We start from the raw sequence: 20788 nt of genomic DNA, 5'->3' as shown, positions 1-20788 counted from the left end.
TGAGATGAATGCCTTGTATACTGTCTCTTACCTTCAATGAATTTAGTATAGAGATAAGGAGTTCATTAGTGATCACTTCTCAGTCCCTTCCTATTCATCATCATTTACCAGACCATAACAGAGGAGTTTAAGACCAGTGACCTTTGAGAATTACCATATGATGATGACAATGTTCTTACAACAAAATGTGTAATAGAATTAATAACAGAACTGAAAAAAAAAAATCCAGGTATGAAAGCAAAACCTGGAATCATTGGACTTTAACTAGGCAAAGACCAAAATTCTAGTTAGCAGAAAACAGACATGACTTTATTTTCTTCAGGAAACTAACCCTACTTCATATATAGGTTTGGTAAACTTTCCATATGATGTACTCATTGCAAGCTATTGAGATGCAAGAAGGGCAGTAGAATCACAGAAAAAGCAAACTTTGTTTTTAGTAGATGTACAGGAGCAATAAACACTAAGAACACACTGGAAATAGATTTTGTCAAATGCTGGAAAGGATGATCGGAAAGTATAGTTGCATGAATAAGCACCAGGTGGAGAAAATTCAGAAAGCTATTGCTTCTCTGTTGGTAACAAAAGGTCTTTCGGAGTAAAAGACTGATTGTATGATGCTTATGTATGAACATCAGTGATTCAGAGAGTGGAGATGTGTGCAATGAATGCAGAAGACATGCGAAGATTAGAAAGAAAAGAAGTTAGTATGCTGTGTGGGATGTGCAACATCACAGGGCATGACAAAATGCAAATGTGAGAGAAAAATTGGGCACAAAAGGAATTGGATGTAGTCTGCAAGAGAGATTGTCTGTGTTCGTATGGTCATGTAATGTGTATGAAACTTGTGGAAAATGGAGACCCAGGAACGCATGGGACATAGTAGTGAAGAGCCATGTGTTCAAATTTAATAAAAACTGTACATGCTAGGAAAAGTTGCTGCCATTGGTATCAATATTCCTCAATACAAGGCCAGCCTCTTCATGACCTGAAGAGACAGAAAACTTCAATTTTCAGAAGAAAAATCTATAATGCTCGTATCATACAGATGTGTAGATGATGTAAACCTTATAGCTAAGGCAACCCTAATTAGTTACACTAATGAACTTGAAAAGAGTATCGTGGAGAGGATCCAACATATAGCTAACTTCATCCCCCAAAATATTAAGGTGACAAAAGACTACCCTACTATACACCCAAAATAAAAGACTTCCCACCCTTAATACTGAACTTTGTCTAGAGACAACAGATAAGAAATTACAGCTCCCCTGTCCGTATTATGCAAAATCCAAGGCCTCCCAGTACTTATTCCATAATGTTAAGATAGATATACGCATAGCAAATTTAGTTGTCTTCATCAAGCAAACTCTGTGAAATAGAGAAATGCACTGCATGCAGTTCTTATGGCATAACCAAAAAAACTGAATCAGAGTATACAGGGGGAGGGGCACAGAAAAATTCAGAGACTTATAATAAGATAGAAATGTTAATAAGTAGGCAGATAAAGTAAACACATGGTATAATAGGGATTAGTTTCATATGTTTAAGAAAGGGCTGAGTGTTGCTAAACTTAGAATTAAGGTAGTAGAGAAAACTAGGAAAATCCATTAGGTCACAGTTAAGCAGAATATACCTCTATAATAGGACCACATGTACAAATAGGATTTGAGTGTCAAAATGAACCCTGGGATCAACAGTATAATAAAAGATGTATGGAGGGTAAATGCAAGAAGTCGATCACAGTGTATATATAGGGGGAACTGCCTGAAGCTTAGCAGAAAGAATGGGGGCTCAACAGAAAGAATATATTAAGAATAGAAAACACACTAGTACTATCTAGCATGCTGAATAACATTGACATAAAAAACAAACTGACACAGCCATACAATGCAACTTTACGATGGATATGTGAATCCACACTAATAACTGAGTGGAAACCATCACATAAAAAGAAAAATGGATAAAATGCAATCAAAAAGTAAAAAAAAAAAAAAACAAAAGAAAATTACAAACAATATAGGATCATTTACGAATCCATATATGCATACTTGTGTTGCTGGTGCATATCACCATCCTCATGCGTCTTGACATTAAGTTGGTCAATAAACACAGTCAACCAGATATTGCGTCAGATATGTTAGGTTTACCCCTATCACTCCCCACAAGAGTGAAGATGATTATAGACCTATATATTCAGGGTTATTCAAAAGGAAAGAGCAGATTTCAGATTTGTTTTTAAAACAAACGGTAACAGACACAAACACATTCTACATATTTCTTGATAGGGAAAGGTTTAAAGTTTACAGCTGAACATGATCAATTGAATTAAGCCGTAAATAAAATAATATTTTAATTTTGTTTCATTTTGTTAATTTTATTTAAAGTTGTATAATTTTCATTTGTGTAATTCCTTAGAAAGTTTTTTTGTGAGCTGCAGTTTGAGAAATGCGAATCGATTGTGCAAATGCAACATGGATTTTGCTGCCAATTCAATAAAAATCCACCTCGTCACAAGCAAATGTACGAATGGCATAAAAATTTCACAGCAAAAGGTTGCATTTGTAAAGGAAAAAGCACTGGTGCTCATGTTGAGTGTATACTACCTTAAAATAAACTTTAAACCTTCCTCTATCAAGAAATATTTAGAATATGTTTGTCTCTCTTACCGTTTATTAAAAAAAAATAATTTTTTTTCTGAAAAACTCTCGATCCAATAACATGGTTTACAAACTCTATGCTTGGAATGACCAATTTTAAATACTATTGGAACTTACACACAAGGTACAGGAAACATGTATACCATTCTGCTTAAATAATGGAACTACAGATACAATATCCCTGCATATCTCATGTCTGTTTTCATTCTTCCATTTCCCTATCTATTTTATATCTTCTCTAGAATAACTATTGCTTAATCATTTTGTCACACCGTTTCCGATGAAGGGATATATAAGATATCCCGGAAACAGCTATAAGACCCTCTCTTTATAAATGTTCTGAAATTCTTCACAGCCTTGGATTTTTATCTCATGCTACGTTGGACTCCTCATTTGCATAATCACCAAAACCTGGAGCTTAACTATAGTCTGTCCGTAGCACTTACTCAGCATTACCTGACACCTTTGGGTCTTCTTGCACCATTCCCTCTCATAACCTACACACACAGACACACATATGTATGCATATATGTGTGTGTGCCTGTGCATGTGTGTTTGTAACTGTTGTAAGCATGTTCTGCTGTTGTGTAAGTGATGTCTTTTGTTTTCAATCTTCTGTGAAAGCGTGTCAGGTTAAGGGGAAATATTACCTTACTTGGAAACAGAGTTGGAGACAGGAAAAGTGTCTGGCCATAGAAAATCTGCTTCAACAAATACTACCTGACTTTTGCCAGCAGAGAATTATGAACATTAAAACAATGAGAATGACAATACATGACATCAGTATATATAATATCTGACTATATGTAAAATGTGTGTGTGTGTGTGTATCATGTTGGACCATTAATCTTTGCACATTTTTTCATTCTTTCTCTATTTTTTACTGTCAACCCTTTCTGCCAAAGAGCATAGGCTGGAAGCTTCAAAGACTTTTCCATTCTTTCTGGATGTCAAACTAATACAACTGATTGTTGTTCCCTCACCTGTCTGTGTCTTTTGTTTTCTGTAAATTCAAACTATATATCATCATCGTCATATAACATCCGCTTTCCATGCTGGCATGGGTTGGATGGTTTGACTGAGGACTGGCAAGCCAGAAGGCTGCACTAGGCTCCATCTCATCTGGCAAGGTTTCTACAGCCGGATGCCCTTTCTAACACCAACCACTCCAAGAGTGTAGTGTGTGCTTTTGATATGCCATTGGTATGAGGGCCAGTCAGGTGGTACTGGTATTGGCCATGCTTGAATGGTGGTTTTCACATGCCACCGGTACGGAACCAGTCAGGTGGCACTGGCATTGACATGCCATATATATATACACACACACACATGTAACCATAATCATAATTATCACAGAAAAATGTCTCAGTTCTAAACACCTGAAACTGGAGGGTTAGTTCTCTTTGAAACTACTTTCATTCACTTCATAAAATTTACAGGAGAGCAGCAACTCTCTCTCACTCCACTCTCACATTTCATTTCAGGTGAAAGAAGTAGATTGCTTTGTGGAGCAGATGAAAAATCCTACCCTGAGTCACTGCCTACTTTGCTGCAGGGGAACTACATGGACTTTGTTGCGAAAGCAAAGAGGTCTGTACAACAATTCTTTACAAACAACTGCTCCAACCAAAATTTTGTGGACTTGAATGTTGTCTTGCATCTCGGATGGGGTCCATAATAACGACATTGTAAAGAATACATTAAGTGACAAATGTCAATCACACCCATTCACTATGGCAAAACACAGACCATCTGACCAAGGGAACCGTTTCGTCTGCGAGAGCAGGCATCAAATTTGGCCAGGTGTTCCCTGGAAAAGGTACTGTAGTGACACAGCAATGAAGCGATGTCAATCTTCATTATTTCTGAATGGGGTTGGCTACCCTATTGTTGTATCACACCTTACTCAGAGAGATCCAGACCAAATCTGGCTCTTCAGGTAATACACTGGGTTGCCAAATAAATTCATTCATTTCTTCCAAATGTTATTTGAATTAACATGAAAAATATTTTTATTGTTGTGCTTGGTTTCTTTCTTTTTTTTTGTAACTCTATTTTTTCCCCTACAACTTTTGCTTATCGTCTTTGAAATTTGAATTCCTTTAATATCTTTTGAGACAATGATGATGGAATGCCAAGTAGGAAAATAAAAAGAATCTTTCCAACACCTGCATCTCTGCGTTTGCAGTCGAGGTTCCAAAATCACCAAAGCCACTCGTGATATCTGTGTCGTGTACAAAGAGGGCATTATAACTGAAAGGGGTTATCGGGGTTTCAGTTACACATAGGAGTCACAGAGCAGTAAGAACCGAAATCTTAGTGCATAGGTACCACGAAAAAGACAAATCGCAACCCCTTCATCGCTAAATGGTCAAAAAATACTGCCCAGAAGCTCGGTTGGGAAATTCTACAGCATCCACCGAATTTTCATTATATGCCGCCTTTACATTATCACTTTTTCTCAGTGTCTCTCTCATAATCTGCAAGCTGTTAAAATGTTTCGATGAATTCTACGAAGCAAAACCGATGAATTCTATGAAGCAAAAACAAGCTAGTGGGGCGTTGACAAGGAATTGTGAAGACTGAAGGAGGGTATATCACTGGCTAAAAAACTATCGAAAAATAAGTATTAAAATAAATGGGGGGAAAAGATATGAATTAATCTGACAACTCAATAGAATAAACATTAGAATTTTTTTGCATATTGAATTGGCCGAATCATTAGGCACCGGTAAAAATACCTTTGCTGACTTGGCGCCGAAATTAGAAACAATACGATAATGCAAAGAAATATGTGAGGGAGCCTTTATATCATCTGAAGGAATGAATAGTGTATTAAGGGAGAATCTGCAGTCACTTTCTTATTCTTAGTTTATCATAGTTTCATTGTGCGACAACAGCTTTTATAGCGAAAGTAAAGAATACGTACACCCGGTGTTTAGGGTTACGGTCAGGATAAGGGTTTAGGGTTAAGATTAGGGCTTTGGTTACGCCGAAAACGGATGGTGTGCGTATTCTTTACCTCCGCCGCTTTTTATATGCATATGTATGGGTAAATCGTATAAATCTCATTCGTTATGCTCCGGGACGATGCCTTTTCCATTTTGGGTACTTGTCTATTGTCGTGGTCCCGGTTTCGCACACGCGAATTCGCGCATGCGCGTTAACCCCCCCCCCAAAAAAAGGTGTTGGATTTCACTAAAAATATATATGTGTGTGTGTGTGTGTGTGTATATATAACATTTTCAATTTTACACAAAAAAATTACATAGTCGCTTTCCTCGCGGATTTACAGATAAATGAATTAATTACTATTTTACAGAATAAAATTAATGAATTAATTATATAAATTAAATAATTCTTGAAAATTAATTAATATTAATAATATTTTTTGAACAAAGTAAATAATTTATAAAACTTGGTTAATAATTTTTTTTACACAAACGCGAACGTATATAATTTGGTAAACTTAATGAATTAATTTCTTCTCATCATCATCATCGTTTAACGTCCGTTCTCCATGCCAGCATGGGTTGGACGGTTCGACCGGGGATCTGGGAAGCCAGAAGGCTGCACCAGACTCCAGTCTTATCTGGCAATGTTTCTACAGCTGGATGCCCTTCCTAACGCCAACCACTCCGAGAGTGTAGTGGGTGCTTTTTACATGCCACCCGCACAGGTGCCAGTCGAGGCGGCTCTGGCATCGGCCACGATTCGGATAGTGCTTTTTACGTACCACCAGTCCAGGGGTCCTGGCATTTGCCGGGTGTCACACTTGCCCCAACATGTCTTCGCAAGCAAAGGGGGTTGGCATGGGTGCCTGTCGTGGGATGAGGTTCGATATCAACTTCGCTTGCCTCAACAGGTCTTTGTGTATAAATGTATAAATTTTTCGCACTAAATTCTTTCCGTAGAATTTATCAAAAAACGCGCAAAATTATTCCGTAGAATTTATCAAATTAAAAAACGCAAAATTAATATATTTTTTGAAATTGCAAATTATTTAGAATATAAAACAAATGAAGTTAAATTTTTAAAATAAATGTCATATACTTATACTCTGTAAGGTGCTGTGTTCACACTTCAATTTACTATTTTCTAGAAATGTTGCTTTTCTAATTGAAACAATTTTTCTCAATCTCCATTTAAAAGTCCATCATGTCTCTTGAGACATATCAAAATGAACAACTTTGAATTACGCGGCGGCGGTGGTGGTGTGAGGTTCTAATTTTTTTTTCTGATCTCTCTTTATCTCAGTTGTTCATTCCGCTAATATTTAGAAAAATTTTCGCGCCCAATTTTTGTTGTCGCGGGAAAAGATGAACGATTTAAAATAAATATATCTTAATTGTAGTGTGAGAAAGTATATATATTCTGATGACAAAATATATTATCTTTCAAAAACATCCCAAATTTATAGACTATATCGTGTAGGTTTAAGAAATATATATATATATATAGATATATATATATATACATACATAGTAGAGAATGAAACATCTTTCATCTGTCTCCCCACCACACCTCCATCTAGGGGGGCAAAGAGAGATCAGAAAAAAAAATTAGAACCTCACACCACCACCGCCGCCGCGTAATTCAAAGTTGTTCATTTTGATATGTCTCAAGAGACATGATGGACTTTTAAATGGAGATTGAGAAAAATTGTTTCAATTAGAAAAGCAACATTTCTAGAAAATAGTAAATTGAAGTGTGAACACAGCACCTTACAGAGTATAAGTATATGACATTTATTTTAAAAATTTAACTTCATTTGTTTTATATTCTAAATAATTTGCAATTTCAAAAAATATATTAATTTTGCGTTTTTTAATTTGATAAATTCTACGGAATATTTTGCGCGTTTTTTGATAAATTCTACGGAAAGAATTTAGTGCGAAAAATTTATACATTTATACACAAAGACCTGTTGAGGCAAGCGAAGTTGATATCGAACCTCATCCCACGACAGGCACCCATGCCAACCCCCTTTGCTTGCGAAGACATGTTGGGGCAAGTGTGACACCCGGCAAATGCCAGGACCCCTGGACTGGTGGTACGTAAAAAGCACTATCCGAATCGTGGCCGATGTCAGAGCCGCCTCGACTGGCACCTGTGCGGGTGGCATGTAAAAAGCACCCACTACACTCTCGGAGTGGTTGGCGTTAGGAAGGGCATCCAGCTGTAGAAACATTGCCAGATAAGACTGGAGTCTGGTGCAGCCTTCTGGCTTCCCAGATCCCCGGTCGAACCGTCCAACCCATGCTGGCATGGAGAACGGACGTTAAACGATGATGATGATGAGAAGAAATTAATTCATTAAGTTTACCAAATTATATACGTTCGCGTTTGTGTAAAAAAAATTATTAACCAAGTTTTATAAATTATTTACTTTGTTCAAAAAATATTATTAATATTAATTAATTTTCAAGAATTATTTAATTTATATAATTAATTCATTAATTTTATTCTGTAAAATAGTAATTAATTCATTTATCTGTAAATCCGCGAGGAAAGCGACTATGTAATTTTTTTGTGTAAAATTGAAAATGTTATATATACACACACACACACACACATATATATTTTTAGTGAAATCCAACACCTTTTTTTTAGGGGGGGGTTTAACGCGCATGCGCGAATTCTGCACTGCGCATGCGCAAGTCACCTCCTAGGATCTCGAGTATCGAGTACCTACGTCTGGCGCGCGCGCGCGAATTCGCGTGTGCGAAACCGGGACCACGACAATAGACAAGTACCCCATTTTGTTCGTTGGGACCACGTGGCGGGCTGACAATTTTTTTTAGACATTTCTTTGCTATGCGAAAAAGGAAAGATAGGATGATTTAGGTAAGGACCTTTATCAAATTTAGAAAATTGTTTCATTAAGTATTATGAGGCAAATACAAATAAATAAATAAATAAATAAACAGAAGGACTTTTGTAAAATACGGGTACACGTGTTTTAGCTGCTATGAGCGGAGATTAAATACACGCACTGCTGCAGAGAACAAAGATAGACATAAGGACTCGATATAATAAAGATATAAGGTTTTTATAACTCTAAATAAGTTAAACAAGAGATTAAAACAAAGCTGACACGAAGGGTGTTTCCAGTTAAAAGGATTATTGTTGTAGTAAGAAATAAACACAACGCACTCGGTGTTCATATTTTCTGTCCTTTCTTTTTCGATAAGTAAAAATATCCAAACACACGTTTCAAAGTTTTTATTTAATTATATCTCACCCTCCAAAACAAAACCCAACGAATACAATAAACTAATTAAGGAATAAATGAAAACAAGAGACAAACTGGACATCAAATAAGTAAACTAGTAAAAATAGAAGCCTGTAGACTGAATACTTTCTTAATTGCTACCATAACATTATGTTGTTTTCTTCTGTGATAGACTTCTGTGCCTAAAACATTTAATTTTCTTTTTATTTACATTTTGCCCTACAGTGTTGAACGTATCTCTCCTTCTGCCTGACAGTGGGACGGGAAATTTGAATCCTGTTCCTAGCGACACGAACAACGTGGTTTTTGCTTTTTTGTCAAGCAAAATAGAATGAAAATACCAAAGCACCCAGGCTGGTAAATTCGTTTGTTACTACTAACTACTACTATTACACACACACACGCACAAAAGGAAAAAAGAAACCACAAAGTGAAATATTTTCCCCCCAACAGCTGCTACAAAGTTATTTACTCAACTTTTATAATTTTCCTTCCCGCTTATTCCTTTTTCTTTCTTTATTTTCTTTCAAAAATACTTAACTGCAATTTATGCTAAATGCCTAAAATAGACAAAGTTTTATTTTGGAATAGAATCGACAATAAAAGACAAAATTTGACGGTCACACTTATATTTATATGACATGTTTTGGTATGACTCAATATTTGTTCAATATCCCAATTTATTATCGGCAAGGAATTTTCGTATCTCGTATCTAAGTGCTGAACTTACCGTTATTGAAGTACTGGCTGTAATACAAACAGTTTTTCCATATAGCATGATGCAACAACACCGAAAGGTCGCATCATGACAGACTTTCATACATACATAATATACATTTATTAGTTTAATACGTGGGCAAATAAGGTTCATTTAATTACATTTTAGGATTAAATACAACCATAGAATAATATAAACAAATTAAGAATAAATACCGAAAATCAAAATATATAACTTGCATAAAACAAAAAGTAGAGACGAGCAACATAAATCGGGAAACACATTTAGAAGGATACGGAGTTGGCAATTCAAAATAAAAACAAGACGAAGTATTGAACTGATAGCTTTGAATAAGACAATACTTACTGACAACTAATGCTGATATCAATCGGAGTCCACTCTCTGGAATATCACAATCGGAGAAAATTGGTTTGAGCAAGTATGTTGTAAATATTAGGGAAGCAGCAGCAATACCAACGGGACACACTAGCAGAAAATTTATCCAAAGACATACGAATCCCGCAAAATCTCCGAAGGCTCTTTTAATATAGATGTATTCGCCTCCGGATTCGGGTATAGAAGCTCCTAACTCTGCATAGCACAGGGCACAAAGCATGTTGTACAGTCCGCATATTGCCCACATTAAAAGACTAAGACCAACTGATTTCACATTTTGTAAAATGCCTACGGGAGATACAAATATTCCCGATCCTATTATAATACCCACGATTATACCTACTCCTTGCAGTAAAGTCACTTGCTTTTTAAGCTCAACTTTAGCATCTCGAGCCATTTTCGTCAGCTACCAAGCTCCCCGAACCGATAAACAAATGTGATGATAGCGTGCTGCCGTGCGCATGTTCACCCACCTTTTTTTTTTTTCGCTGTGTGTTTTAGTATTTTTGTATCCTGGCTGGGAGAGTTAAAGATAATCGATCTGAAATATCGTTAATTAAGAATGGTTTTAGCTAAAATAGAGACACGTGCATACATACATACACACATACATACATACATACATACATACATACATACATACATACATACATACATACACACATACATACATGCATACACACATACATACATACATACATACATACACACATACATACATACATACGCACATACATACATACACATACACACATACATACATACATACACACATACACACACACATACAGACACACACATACATACATACATACACACACATGCATACATACGTACATACGTAACAGACACACAGACGCATACACACACATATTACATATACTACACGTGTACACACTCAAACATACATAGGTACTCTTTTACTCTTTTATTTGTATGTCATTTGACTGCGGCCATGCTGGAGCACCGCCAAATTATTCTATCGGCCGCATTTGCCGAACCGCTACATTACGAGGACGTAAACACACCTACATCGGTTGTCAAGCGATGGTGGGGCCACAAACATATACATACATACACTTACACACACACACACACATATATATATATATATATATATATATATATATATTTATACACACATATGACGGGCTTCTTTCAGTTTCCGTCTACCAAATGCATTCACAAGGCTTTAGTCAGCCCGAGGCTATAGTAGAAGACACTTGCCGAAGATGCCATGCAGTGGGACTGAACCCAGAACCATGTGGTTCATAAGCAAGCTACTTACCACACAGCCACGCCTACGCCTGTACACATAATACATACATAAATACGCACGCGCGCGCACGCACGCACACACATATACACAAACACACACATATGCATGCACGCATGCATATCTGTAGTCAATCAGTATATCACTGGTTATGGCATAAAATTAATCAAAAATGTTATTGTCGGTTTCACGCCGGCTATTGCATTAGGAAATACTGACTACTCTTCAGAGATGCTGGCTAGAACAGCATGACCTTTTTTAGGCCTGAGGGTTATACAGACACTGGATGGTTCGAGGTTGGAATGAAACTCATAGAAAAAATATTTCCCGAGAGGAAAAGAAGAGTTATTTCCCATGGATTGATGCTATTCTCTTAGTATGTGTACATACGGGTGGCATCCGAATATCTCACTGTTTTAATTCAGAAAACACTTGGATTGAATGAATTTTTAGAATGCTTCACTTCACTGCTAGGTAAAGTTTGCAATGCCTGCTTCCGTTTAGACATGACCTAGGCCATCCCAGTAACAGCTGATTTTGAGTGGCGTTTGCTTCCTCTTATAATCATTGGCTAACATTGTAACATTGAGTCTAAATCGACATAATGGTTAATTTAGGCAAAAGTTCACACGGGCCCTTCTGCAAACCGATTGTAAGGTTGTTGTACATCAACGCAACCTCCTGCCAGCCACCTATAATGTTTAAAAACTTTGTAAAGAGTGTCAGTAAGAAGACTTCGAACCTTCCTTCAAATAAAGATGTTTTTGATGCGGCAACTTCCTATAATAAGGTCCTGGTAACCAGTAAGTTTAAAGACTGCAATACTTTGATACCCAGTCCTATCACCCTGTAGCATGTCTGTACTAGCATTAGTTTAACACATACATTTTGAATCTCAAGTCGGCTCAAACGACACGGTAAGTTTACAGCTCTATCCGATCTATGATTGGCCGAATAAACAGACTCCCTTTACTACGCCCGATTGTCTCTTATATAATGTGGCTGCGGCCATGTTTAATTGAGTTCCTTCTCTTAGTTTCTCTAATGACTCCTAGCTTGTAGTTTGGTTCTATCGCGTTTGCGCTGGCGTCTCCCACACAAGAACCACTCTTCGTCCACGTGCGCTGGCAGTACCGACCAAACTCAATGTCGTCACCACCCATGTTTTCTAGAAAAATTTCTGTTAAGTCTCTTTCTGTTTACACAAAGTGCATCTAATGTCTTCACGCATTCATTTACCACTATCACACTATAGACATCTCTATAAAACACAACTTACTTCTTTACAGAAATGTTATAAAAGGCATCTTACATTGTACGTAATCCACTGCTTTTAATAAGCTTTTCTATTGCACGAGTTGAGTTTTGTCTGTCTGTCTCCGTATACCAATTACTATTGAACGGACAGACACAGCAACCGACTCATTAAAGTCGTGAACCCTTCGCTTCAACTCAAAAGAGAAAGCGTTGCAGAAAAGTCATCTGGCTTTCTCCCCCTCCCTTTTTTCCCAATGCAAAAACATACATGGGAAGGAACTTCCTTAGATTAGTGGATAAGCATTTTACACAGGATCATAGGTATAGGAAAATATTCAATCGGTATGACTTAACGGTCATGTTTAGCTGTGCACCTTGTATTAAAATATATTAATGAGTACCTCAAGGCCTCGGGCAAGTGCAAGATGCTCATGTAGGATATACAATAAGTGCCCAATGAATGTACATGCAACACAAAAGCCGCGATTTACAAAGCAGAGACAATGTCATCCAATAACAACAGAGTGACACATATACAGAAATAAGTTAGGATAAAGAGTTCCTTTTTAAGGCCAGACTACATAATCACAAATCCATTTTGATAACCCAAGAGGGGCATAAATGTTACAGCGTTACCCAGCTATATATGGTAATCAAAAGAGGGAGCAACGTTGTACAAAATGAATTGAAAGATCCTGGGACGGTCTGGGCCATATTTAAACAGAAGTAAACATTGCAAATTTACACGATCTGGTTGCTTTTCCGAACTATAAAAGTGAAATAATTTGATAATGCCTCCATGAGTATGAAATTTATTTTCGCACTTGGTCGTATCCATTTTTGAACTAAGGAACATCAAATATGCTTACATACGCAAATATCAGGCAAGCATCAATCCATAGAAAATAACTCTACCTCCTTGAAAATGTTATTTTTTCTCATTGTTTCGTTCGATTTCCTTTTACCAATACTAGGCAACCCAGAGTCTATATATACCTCTCGCCTGATAAAGGTTATGCGCTTCTGGTTAACATATTTGAGAGTCGTCAATGTTGCCTTGTGCAATAGTTGGCGTGACAGACAGTAACACTCTGACCAATTATATACCATAATCAGTCATATATTATCTATCTATCTGTCCTGCCTGTCTGTCTATCTATCTATCTATCTATCTATCTATCTATCTATCTATCTATCTATCTATCTATCTATCTATCTATCTATCTATCTATCTATCTATCTATTTATCTATCTATCTATCTATCTATCTGTGCATCTGTCTGTCTGTCCCAGAGAAGTCCGTCACCCCGACTTCATCGCCCAATATTCCACAGATATTCGGCATATCAAAGGCTCCGACAACACTGCAACCGACGCGCTTTCACGCGTCCATCTTAACGCTCTGCACGCTCCAGAGACTATCGATCTTCAGCTGATCACGGCGGATCAGGAAAACGACGGAGAGCTTTTAATAGGCTACGGAATTCGTCGTCCCTCAAGTTCCATCTGCTCCCATTATCTTCTACCTGTCACATATGGTGCGATACCTCCACTGGCCACGAACGTCCTTGCGTCCACGAACAACACCGACGACGTATTTTCACTGCCCTTCACCGTCTATCACATCCCGGCATTCGTTCCACACAGAAGATGATAACAACTCGTTTTGTGTGGACGAACATTAACAAGGACATCCGCGCTTGGGCTAAGAGTTGCGCTGCCTGCCAAAAGGCAAAAATACAGCGACATGTAAAATCGCCTCTCGGCACTTTCACAACACCGGACTCACGTTTTCAACACAACCATATAGATATAATCGGGCCTCTACTACCGTCTCACAACTATACGCATCTGTTGACCTGCTTCGACCGCTTTTCTCGATGGCCCGAGGCTTTACTCTGTCTGATACTTCAGCGGAAACCGCTGATATTATACTGGGTATCGCGTTTCGGTGTCCCCGCAACCATCACGACAGACAGAGAACGACAATTCGATTCGCGCCTTTTCAACGAACTCACGCGCTCGATCGGCAAACAGCATGATAGAGAGATTCCACAGGCATCTGAAATCCGTCATACGTGCATGTCCAGACGTTACCAACTGGATGGAATTCCTTCCTCTTATTCTGCTCGGTATCCGTATATCTTTTAAGGACGACATTGGTCACTCACCAGCTGAGTTAGTTTACGGCACCACGCTGGCCTTGCCTGGGCAAATGATCACTCCAGTTCCTCCAAGGGATATTCCTGATCCCACATTTTATGTACATCGTCTCCGCACACATATGTCCCATCTCTCACCTAACGCACCCCGTTCGCAGAAAACCGACACGTATGTCCCCCTCGGACATTAACCAATGGACGCACGTTTTTATCCGGAACGATGGAATACCATCACAGATCCGTCCACCATATTCTGGATCATACAGAGTACTACAGAGGAGGGAAAAACACTTCGTCGTCGACAAAAATGGCAAGCCAAATACTATTAGCATCGATCGACTTAAGAAAGCTATCGACGAACCCAATTCCACCTCTTCATCGTCCACTCCGCACCAAACCGACACAGTCTCGTCAACACCTCCCAAAAGTACCTCAACGTCTTCACAGCAAACTCGAACAAGAAGCGGGCGGCGAAGAGTCCGCTGGCCGGCGAAATACATACAAATTTTCTATTTCAAAAACATTCCAGGTGAGTGATTTACAGGCACCAATGCCTTAATTTCTACACGGACAGCTACAAAACTTATTTATATTTTTCTTTCCACTGAACTTCACAAGGACCATACCTGTAACATTTACATTACATTAATTCAATTTTATGTTTCTCATATTAAATTAAAATTGATCCTGCTTACATTCTATCAGACTCAAATGAACTGAACATTTTATTCATGAACAGAACATTTGTGCATCACCTGAACATTTATTCATAACCTGAATTTTTTGTTTGCATGTCTTCTCAATTTTATTCATATTTTGCACTTCCACTTTCTTTCAGTCGCATTGTCGCACGTTGCATTTTGCATGTATATATTTTTCCCCATCACTTTGAAAATGTATTGTTGCATATACACACGCATGCACCTTTCATCAGCGCCTGGCCTTGTGCACGCATCTGCACACATACACACAAAAATGCTATCTCTCTCACATTCATGCACCACACTGTTTTCCATGCTCAATGCGCCCCTGTAGACACAACTCATCTCTGTAAGATCCTTGGTCGGTCACGCATACATAAAGTTGTTTGTCCCTTACAACGCGCCAGCATGCCACACTTTCGCTCCTGCATGATCGAGGCATATACTACCTCATGCACCGGCAGGCAGCCTCAGCCTTACTGCATTAATCACTGGCATATTCAATACTGTACACTGTATTTGTACTCAATGCACTAGCATTAGCCTCAGCCTTGCAAGCTCTATAGCACTCATGCACATGCACCTCTGTTATGCACATCTACTCTCTTGTTTTACTACACGTCTGCGTCAGCTCAATTCTTCTCCCGACTCAAAGCACGTCGGATGTTCACATGCTCTGCGCTCATGTTTAGACACAATTTCCCCCTGTTAGACACCTGTTTGGTCACGTAATTAACAGAGAAAATTATCTGTCTCGCGCATCCCTCAAGCATGCTTACAATGTCATCCTTGCTAGCTCAGCAATTAACAACGACAACAGCATCAGACGCATTTCACTGCTGAAAAACATTCCAACGCATTTACCACGCATTTCTTTATCTCCTTCGATCGTTCGTTTCCTTTCCCGGAACCTCACTGGCGAGGGAAGTGATGTAGTGGATCTTGCAAGCATGAAGTGGCCAAATTTAAATTTACACTGCAACAGAACTTTTCCCACGGTGGAACAATGGTTTTTCTCTTACAGCAGTTTTACATTTTCCAGATGCCTTTAGCTAGGCAGAAATAATGTCTTCACCACTTGACCCTTTCTAACCGCTTCTACTTCACCAAAAGCTAGAATAGAGATAACAAGACCACCAACTAAATCTATTGTTCTCAATGATATATCTATCCTTCTGGATAGCTATAAAAACAAGAACCCCCAAGCATAAACCATATAGTCACTTGGCGACAACTGAGCGAGGCGGCTCGTGACGACTCAATTAGTTAGGGAACGGACTGCTAGAATCACAAGGAATGCAGCTACTAAAGACAATGGTCAGCAAGAGAAATGAAATTTACTGTCAGCAACTGTGAAACACCCTACAATTCTCTCTAGCTCCAATTCTGTTCTCTTATAATATTCTGTCGCTATCTGTGGATTACTACAAACTGTTTGTATACGCCAAACTATGCAAAGAAACCTACCGCATCTAACTTTCTTTCGCATGCTTTTGGATCTATCATAACCTGCTCGTCAAGGTATGGTATTTTTTAACGTAATGGTAAATAAATACTTTCTTAAAACTTCATGCATTGTTCATCTTTCACATCCTACAGTATGCAATTATAACAACATATTTTTATCGTTACAACTGCTGACTTCGACACATCATAATATTGTGTACCTAATCAATCTTACCCGTTACATAAGTATCAGATTAAAATAATTTCTGTTTTGATTTGTTCGACTAACCCTATACTCAGTATGGTTGGGGAAAGTATTGAGGTTCGGCATTCTAAACACCATACAAGTCTCACAAACGTAATCTTGGTAGTCCATAGATCTCCGATGAAGACGTAGTCTAAAATCTCAGCAGTCAGCGGTGGGAACGTATGTAGCTCCGCAGCCCACAGCCGGGAGCATACAGGCACCCGCAGGTTGGACACTGGTAGTCTGTGATGAAGACTGAGGATAATGTGGCACACTGACGTTTGCCTCTCGCGATTGCAAGGTGTTGCTGCCTAACATCCTCAAAGGCAGTTACAGCGGTGTTGGTGATTGACTTCCAGGTTAGCTCTGTTTGTGACTGCGGTCCCGAGTTTATGAGGCTGGATGTTACACCGCTTTAGGGTGTCCTTATACCTCAGCTTGGGTCTTCCTTGTTACCTTGTGCCTTCCTTCAGCTTACCGTACATCAGCTGTCTGGGAATGCGGTAGTCGTTCATTTTGATGACGTCGCCGGTCCAACGTAACTGAGCTTTAAGCAGAAGTGCCTCGACGCTCGTGAACTCTGCTCCATCTAGGACTTCTTGATTAGAGACTCTGTCTTGTCAGCGGATGTCCATGATTGTTCCAACTGTTTCATCTGCCGGCGGTATGGAAAGCAGCGTGGAGAGAACAATATCTTGAGTTTCGTGGACAGCCACACGCCTTTCTGTTGTAGTATTTTAACTCTGAATCTACCGAGTTCTTGACTGGCTTATTCGATCCTGGATGCGAATCTCTTTACTCGCTGGACCGTCTGCAGAGATAGTGCTGCCTAGGTACCTGAAGCTTTCGACACAGTTCAGCTCAATCCCATCAATGGTGATAGCTGGCTTAAGTTTTGTTGTATTCGGGGCTGCCTGGAGTAGGACCTCTGTCTACCCAAGGCTGATGGTCAGGCCGAAGAGTCTTGATGCTACGGCGAAGCGATTGGCGACGATCTGGAGGTGGTTTTCCCTGTGGACCGTGACGGCACAATCGTCCGGGAAAAGGGTTTCGAGGATGAGCGTTTCCCTGGTTTCGTTTTGGCAGACAGGCGGCAGAGGTCGAATACGGAGTCATCATTTCGGTACTTGATGTACACACCCAGGTCGAGGTTTTTTACAGGGTGGAGGATGACCTGTGTGATGAACAAGTTGAAGAGCATTGTGGCGAAGAGACAGCCCTATTTGACTTCATTAGAGATGTTAAAGGAGTTCGTGTAGGCTCCGTTAGAAAGGACCTGACCCTTCATGTTGTGGAAGAGCTTGACCAAGGTTGTGATTTTTTGTGGGCAATCTGAGGATGATCCATTAGGCTTCTCAGTCGACTGTGTCAAACACAATGATCAGGTCAACGAACACGGCCTACAGGTCCATCTGCTGCTCAATGCACTTCTCTTGCACTTGTCGCACAGCAAACGCCATGTCTATGGTACTGCGGCCAGGGCGGACGCAACATTGGACCTCGGGCAGGTTGCTCTCGGAGATGAGTTTGTTGAGGAAGATGCGACGAGGATTTTGCCTGCTGTGCAGAGTAGAGAGATCCCTCTGGTTGCTGCAGTCTGTCCTGGCTCCTTTGTTCTTGCATAGAGCGACTATGGTGGCGTCTCACATATCTATTGGGATGTCGTCCTGGTTCCAAATGGTCAAGAGGATGTCATGGAAGGTGTTGAAGGCTGTGGGTTCGAGCGACTCGAACAGTTCAGCAGGTATTCCATCCCTTCCTGGTGCTTTACCGCAGATCATCTGTTTGATGATGGTCAGTTCCTCTAGGCGGGGAGGTCCAGATCTTCCTGGATTGGCTGCTGGGTGATTTGCTGTAGGGCTGTTTGGGTCAACGATGGAAAGGCGGTTGAGGACCTTCCTTGTCTTTGATGATAGTGGAGCTATCAGCGGAGAGTAGGAGTGCCAATCCTCTATCTGAAGGCCCGGAGATGCCTTTGATAGTGTTAAACAGCTGCTTGGAGTTGTTTGTATCAGCGTAGAACTGCATTTCATCAGCTTCTTTTCCCACCAAGCATCTTGTATGGCGTAGAGTGCACGCTGAACTCTGGCCTTGTATTCCTTCAACCTGTCACGTCGTGAGATACAGCTGGGATGGTTCTGGCAGTTGATGTAGGCAGCTCTCTTCTTATTCAGAAGGGTTTGGATGGCTTTTTTGTTTTCATCAAACCAGTCTTGATGATGTCTCCTCTTGGGGCCAAGGACTGCTTTAGCTGTCTAAGTGACCGATTCTTTGAACTGGTTCCATTGATTTTCTGGTTCTCCAGTAAGCAGATCTGCTGTATCGAGTCTTTCATCAAGACTGTTCTGGAAGTCCCGCTGTTGTTGAGTAGACTGGAGTCTTGCTGTGTTGAAGGCCTGCTTGATGAGCTTGTGGCATTTGGGGTGGTGGGGTCTATGCGAATATTGAGCATGGCTCGAATAAGGCGGTGGTCTTGTCCAGCAGTCTGCTCTGCGCATTGCTCTGGTGGCGAGGACGTCACTGCTGTCTCGCTAACGGGTGATGATGTAGGCTATGAGTTGCCATTGTTTGGATCGGAGGTGCATCAATGTGTTCTTATATTTATTAGCCTGCCTAAAGATTGTGTTTGTGACGAGCACTTCATGTTCTGCACATTTGCTCAGCAGAAGTTCGTTGCTGTTCGTCTTAGCAACATCGTGCCTCCTGATCACTCCCCTCCACTCCTCGTTACTCAGCTCTGGCGTTGAAGGCACCTGTGAGTAGCAGGCATGGTGTGAAAGAAGAGTGTCCAGGTCGGTGTAATTCAAGCAGCTCCTTGACTTCCTCCGTGGCGAAGGCGTAGGCGCTGATGATAGTGATGAACCGGTTGTTGCTGATGGGGAGGCGGATCTTCATCAGCCTTTCATTGACGTCAGTCGGGAGATCGGAGATTTTTTTGAAGAGTTTGGTCCTGATGGCAAGTCCAATCCTATGGATGCGGTCTTCGTTCTGGGCTTTTCCTTTCCAGAAAAAGGTGTATCCATTGGATTCGGTCACTGATCCGTCTTCGGCCAGTCTGGTTTCGCTCAAGGCGGCAATGTCGATGTTGTACCTTGACAGTTTGTTGGCTACAAGGGTTGTCCTTCACTTAGGTCTTGAGAGACATTGTCACGATCTAGAAGATTACGCACGTTTCACGTCGATGTTGAGTTTCTTTTTCAGTTGGAATCCACCGCAAATGGGTAAGTCTGCCAGCCGCGGTAAACTGAGCAGACGGTGTAGGGCAGGGTTTCTTTAGGCCACCTTTTCTCGGCCCCCTCCCTCACTGGGGTGAGCAGTGCATTCCTAAAAAGGCTACTTAGTCGCTTGAGATGCTGCCAGAGTCCTCCGCTGCCCCGAGTTCGAAGAACAACGATCAAAGTCCCTGGCCACCAACGTGCAGGCTCGTGACTATGACTTCCAGTGGTTACCTCCACCTGTCACTTTCGCCATTCTCCTGTCGCCGTTGGGGCTGAGATACAGATAGCTGTGAAAGAGTCGATGTACGTGGACAGTCTCACTCTCTCGGCAGAAGAGACCTTGGTCCAGTGGCACGGAGAACTATTAAGTCTAAAGGCCTCCCTGTCCCAGTGGATGACCAGAACGTTTTCGCGTCTTGTTCTGCCCCAAGCGCTCCACAGACTTCATAGCCGTTGGACTACTTTTGGTATCGTC

The 20788-nt window shown here is 40.2% G+C and overlaps 1 protein-coding gene across 1 annotated transcript in view; it reads right to left on the bottom strand.

The window, feature by feature from the left end:
* LOC115222566 (large neutral amino acids transporter small subunit 1) overlaps positions 1-10493 on the bottom strand; it is an 88791-nt gene extending 78298 nt beyond the window's left edge. The window contains exon 1 of the mRNA XM_029792842.2: positions 9977-10493. Within this exon, the coding sequence (XP_029648702.1) occupies positions 9977-10403 (427 nt within the window). The 5' untranslated portion in view covers positions 10404-10493. The remainder of the gene's footprint in view (positions 1-9976) is intronic.
* Between the last annotated feature and the right edge of the window lie 10295 nt (positions 10494-20788).

This window comes from Octopus sinensis, linkage group LG20 (genome assembly GCF_006345805.1).
Source record: "Octopus sinensis linkage group LG20, ASM634580v1, whole genome shotgun sequence".
In the NCBI taxonomy this organism is placed as follows: Eukaryota; Metazoa; Mollusca; class Cephalopoda; order Octopoda; family Octopodidae; genus Octopus; species Octopus sinensis.
This window is presented reverse-complemented; position numbering and strand designations above follow the sequence as displayed.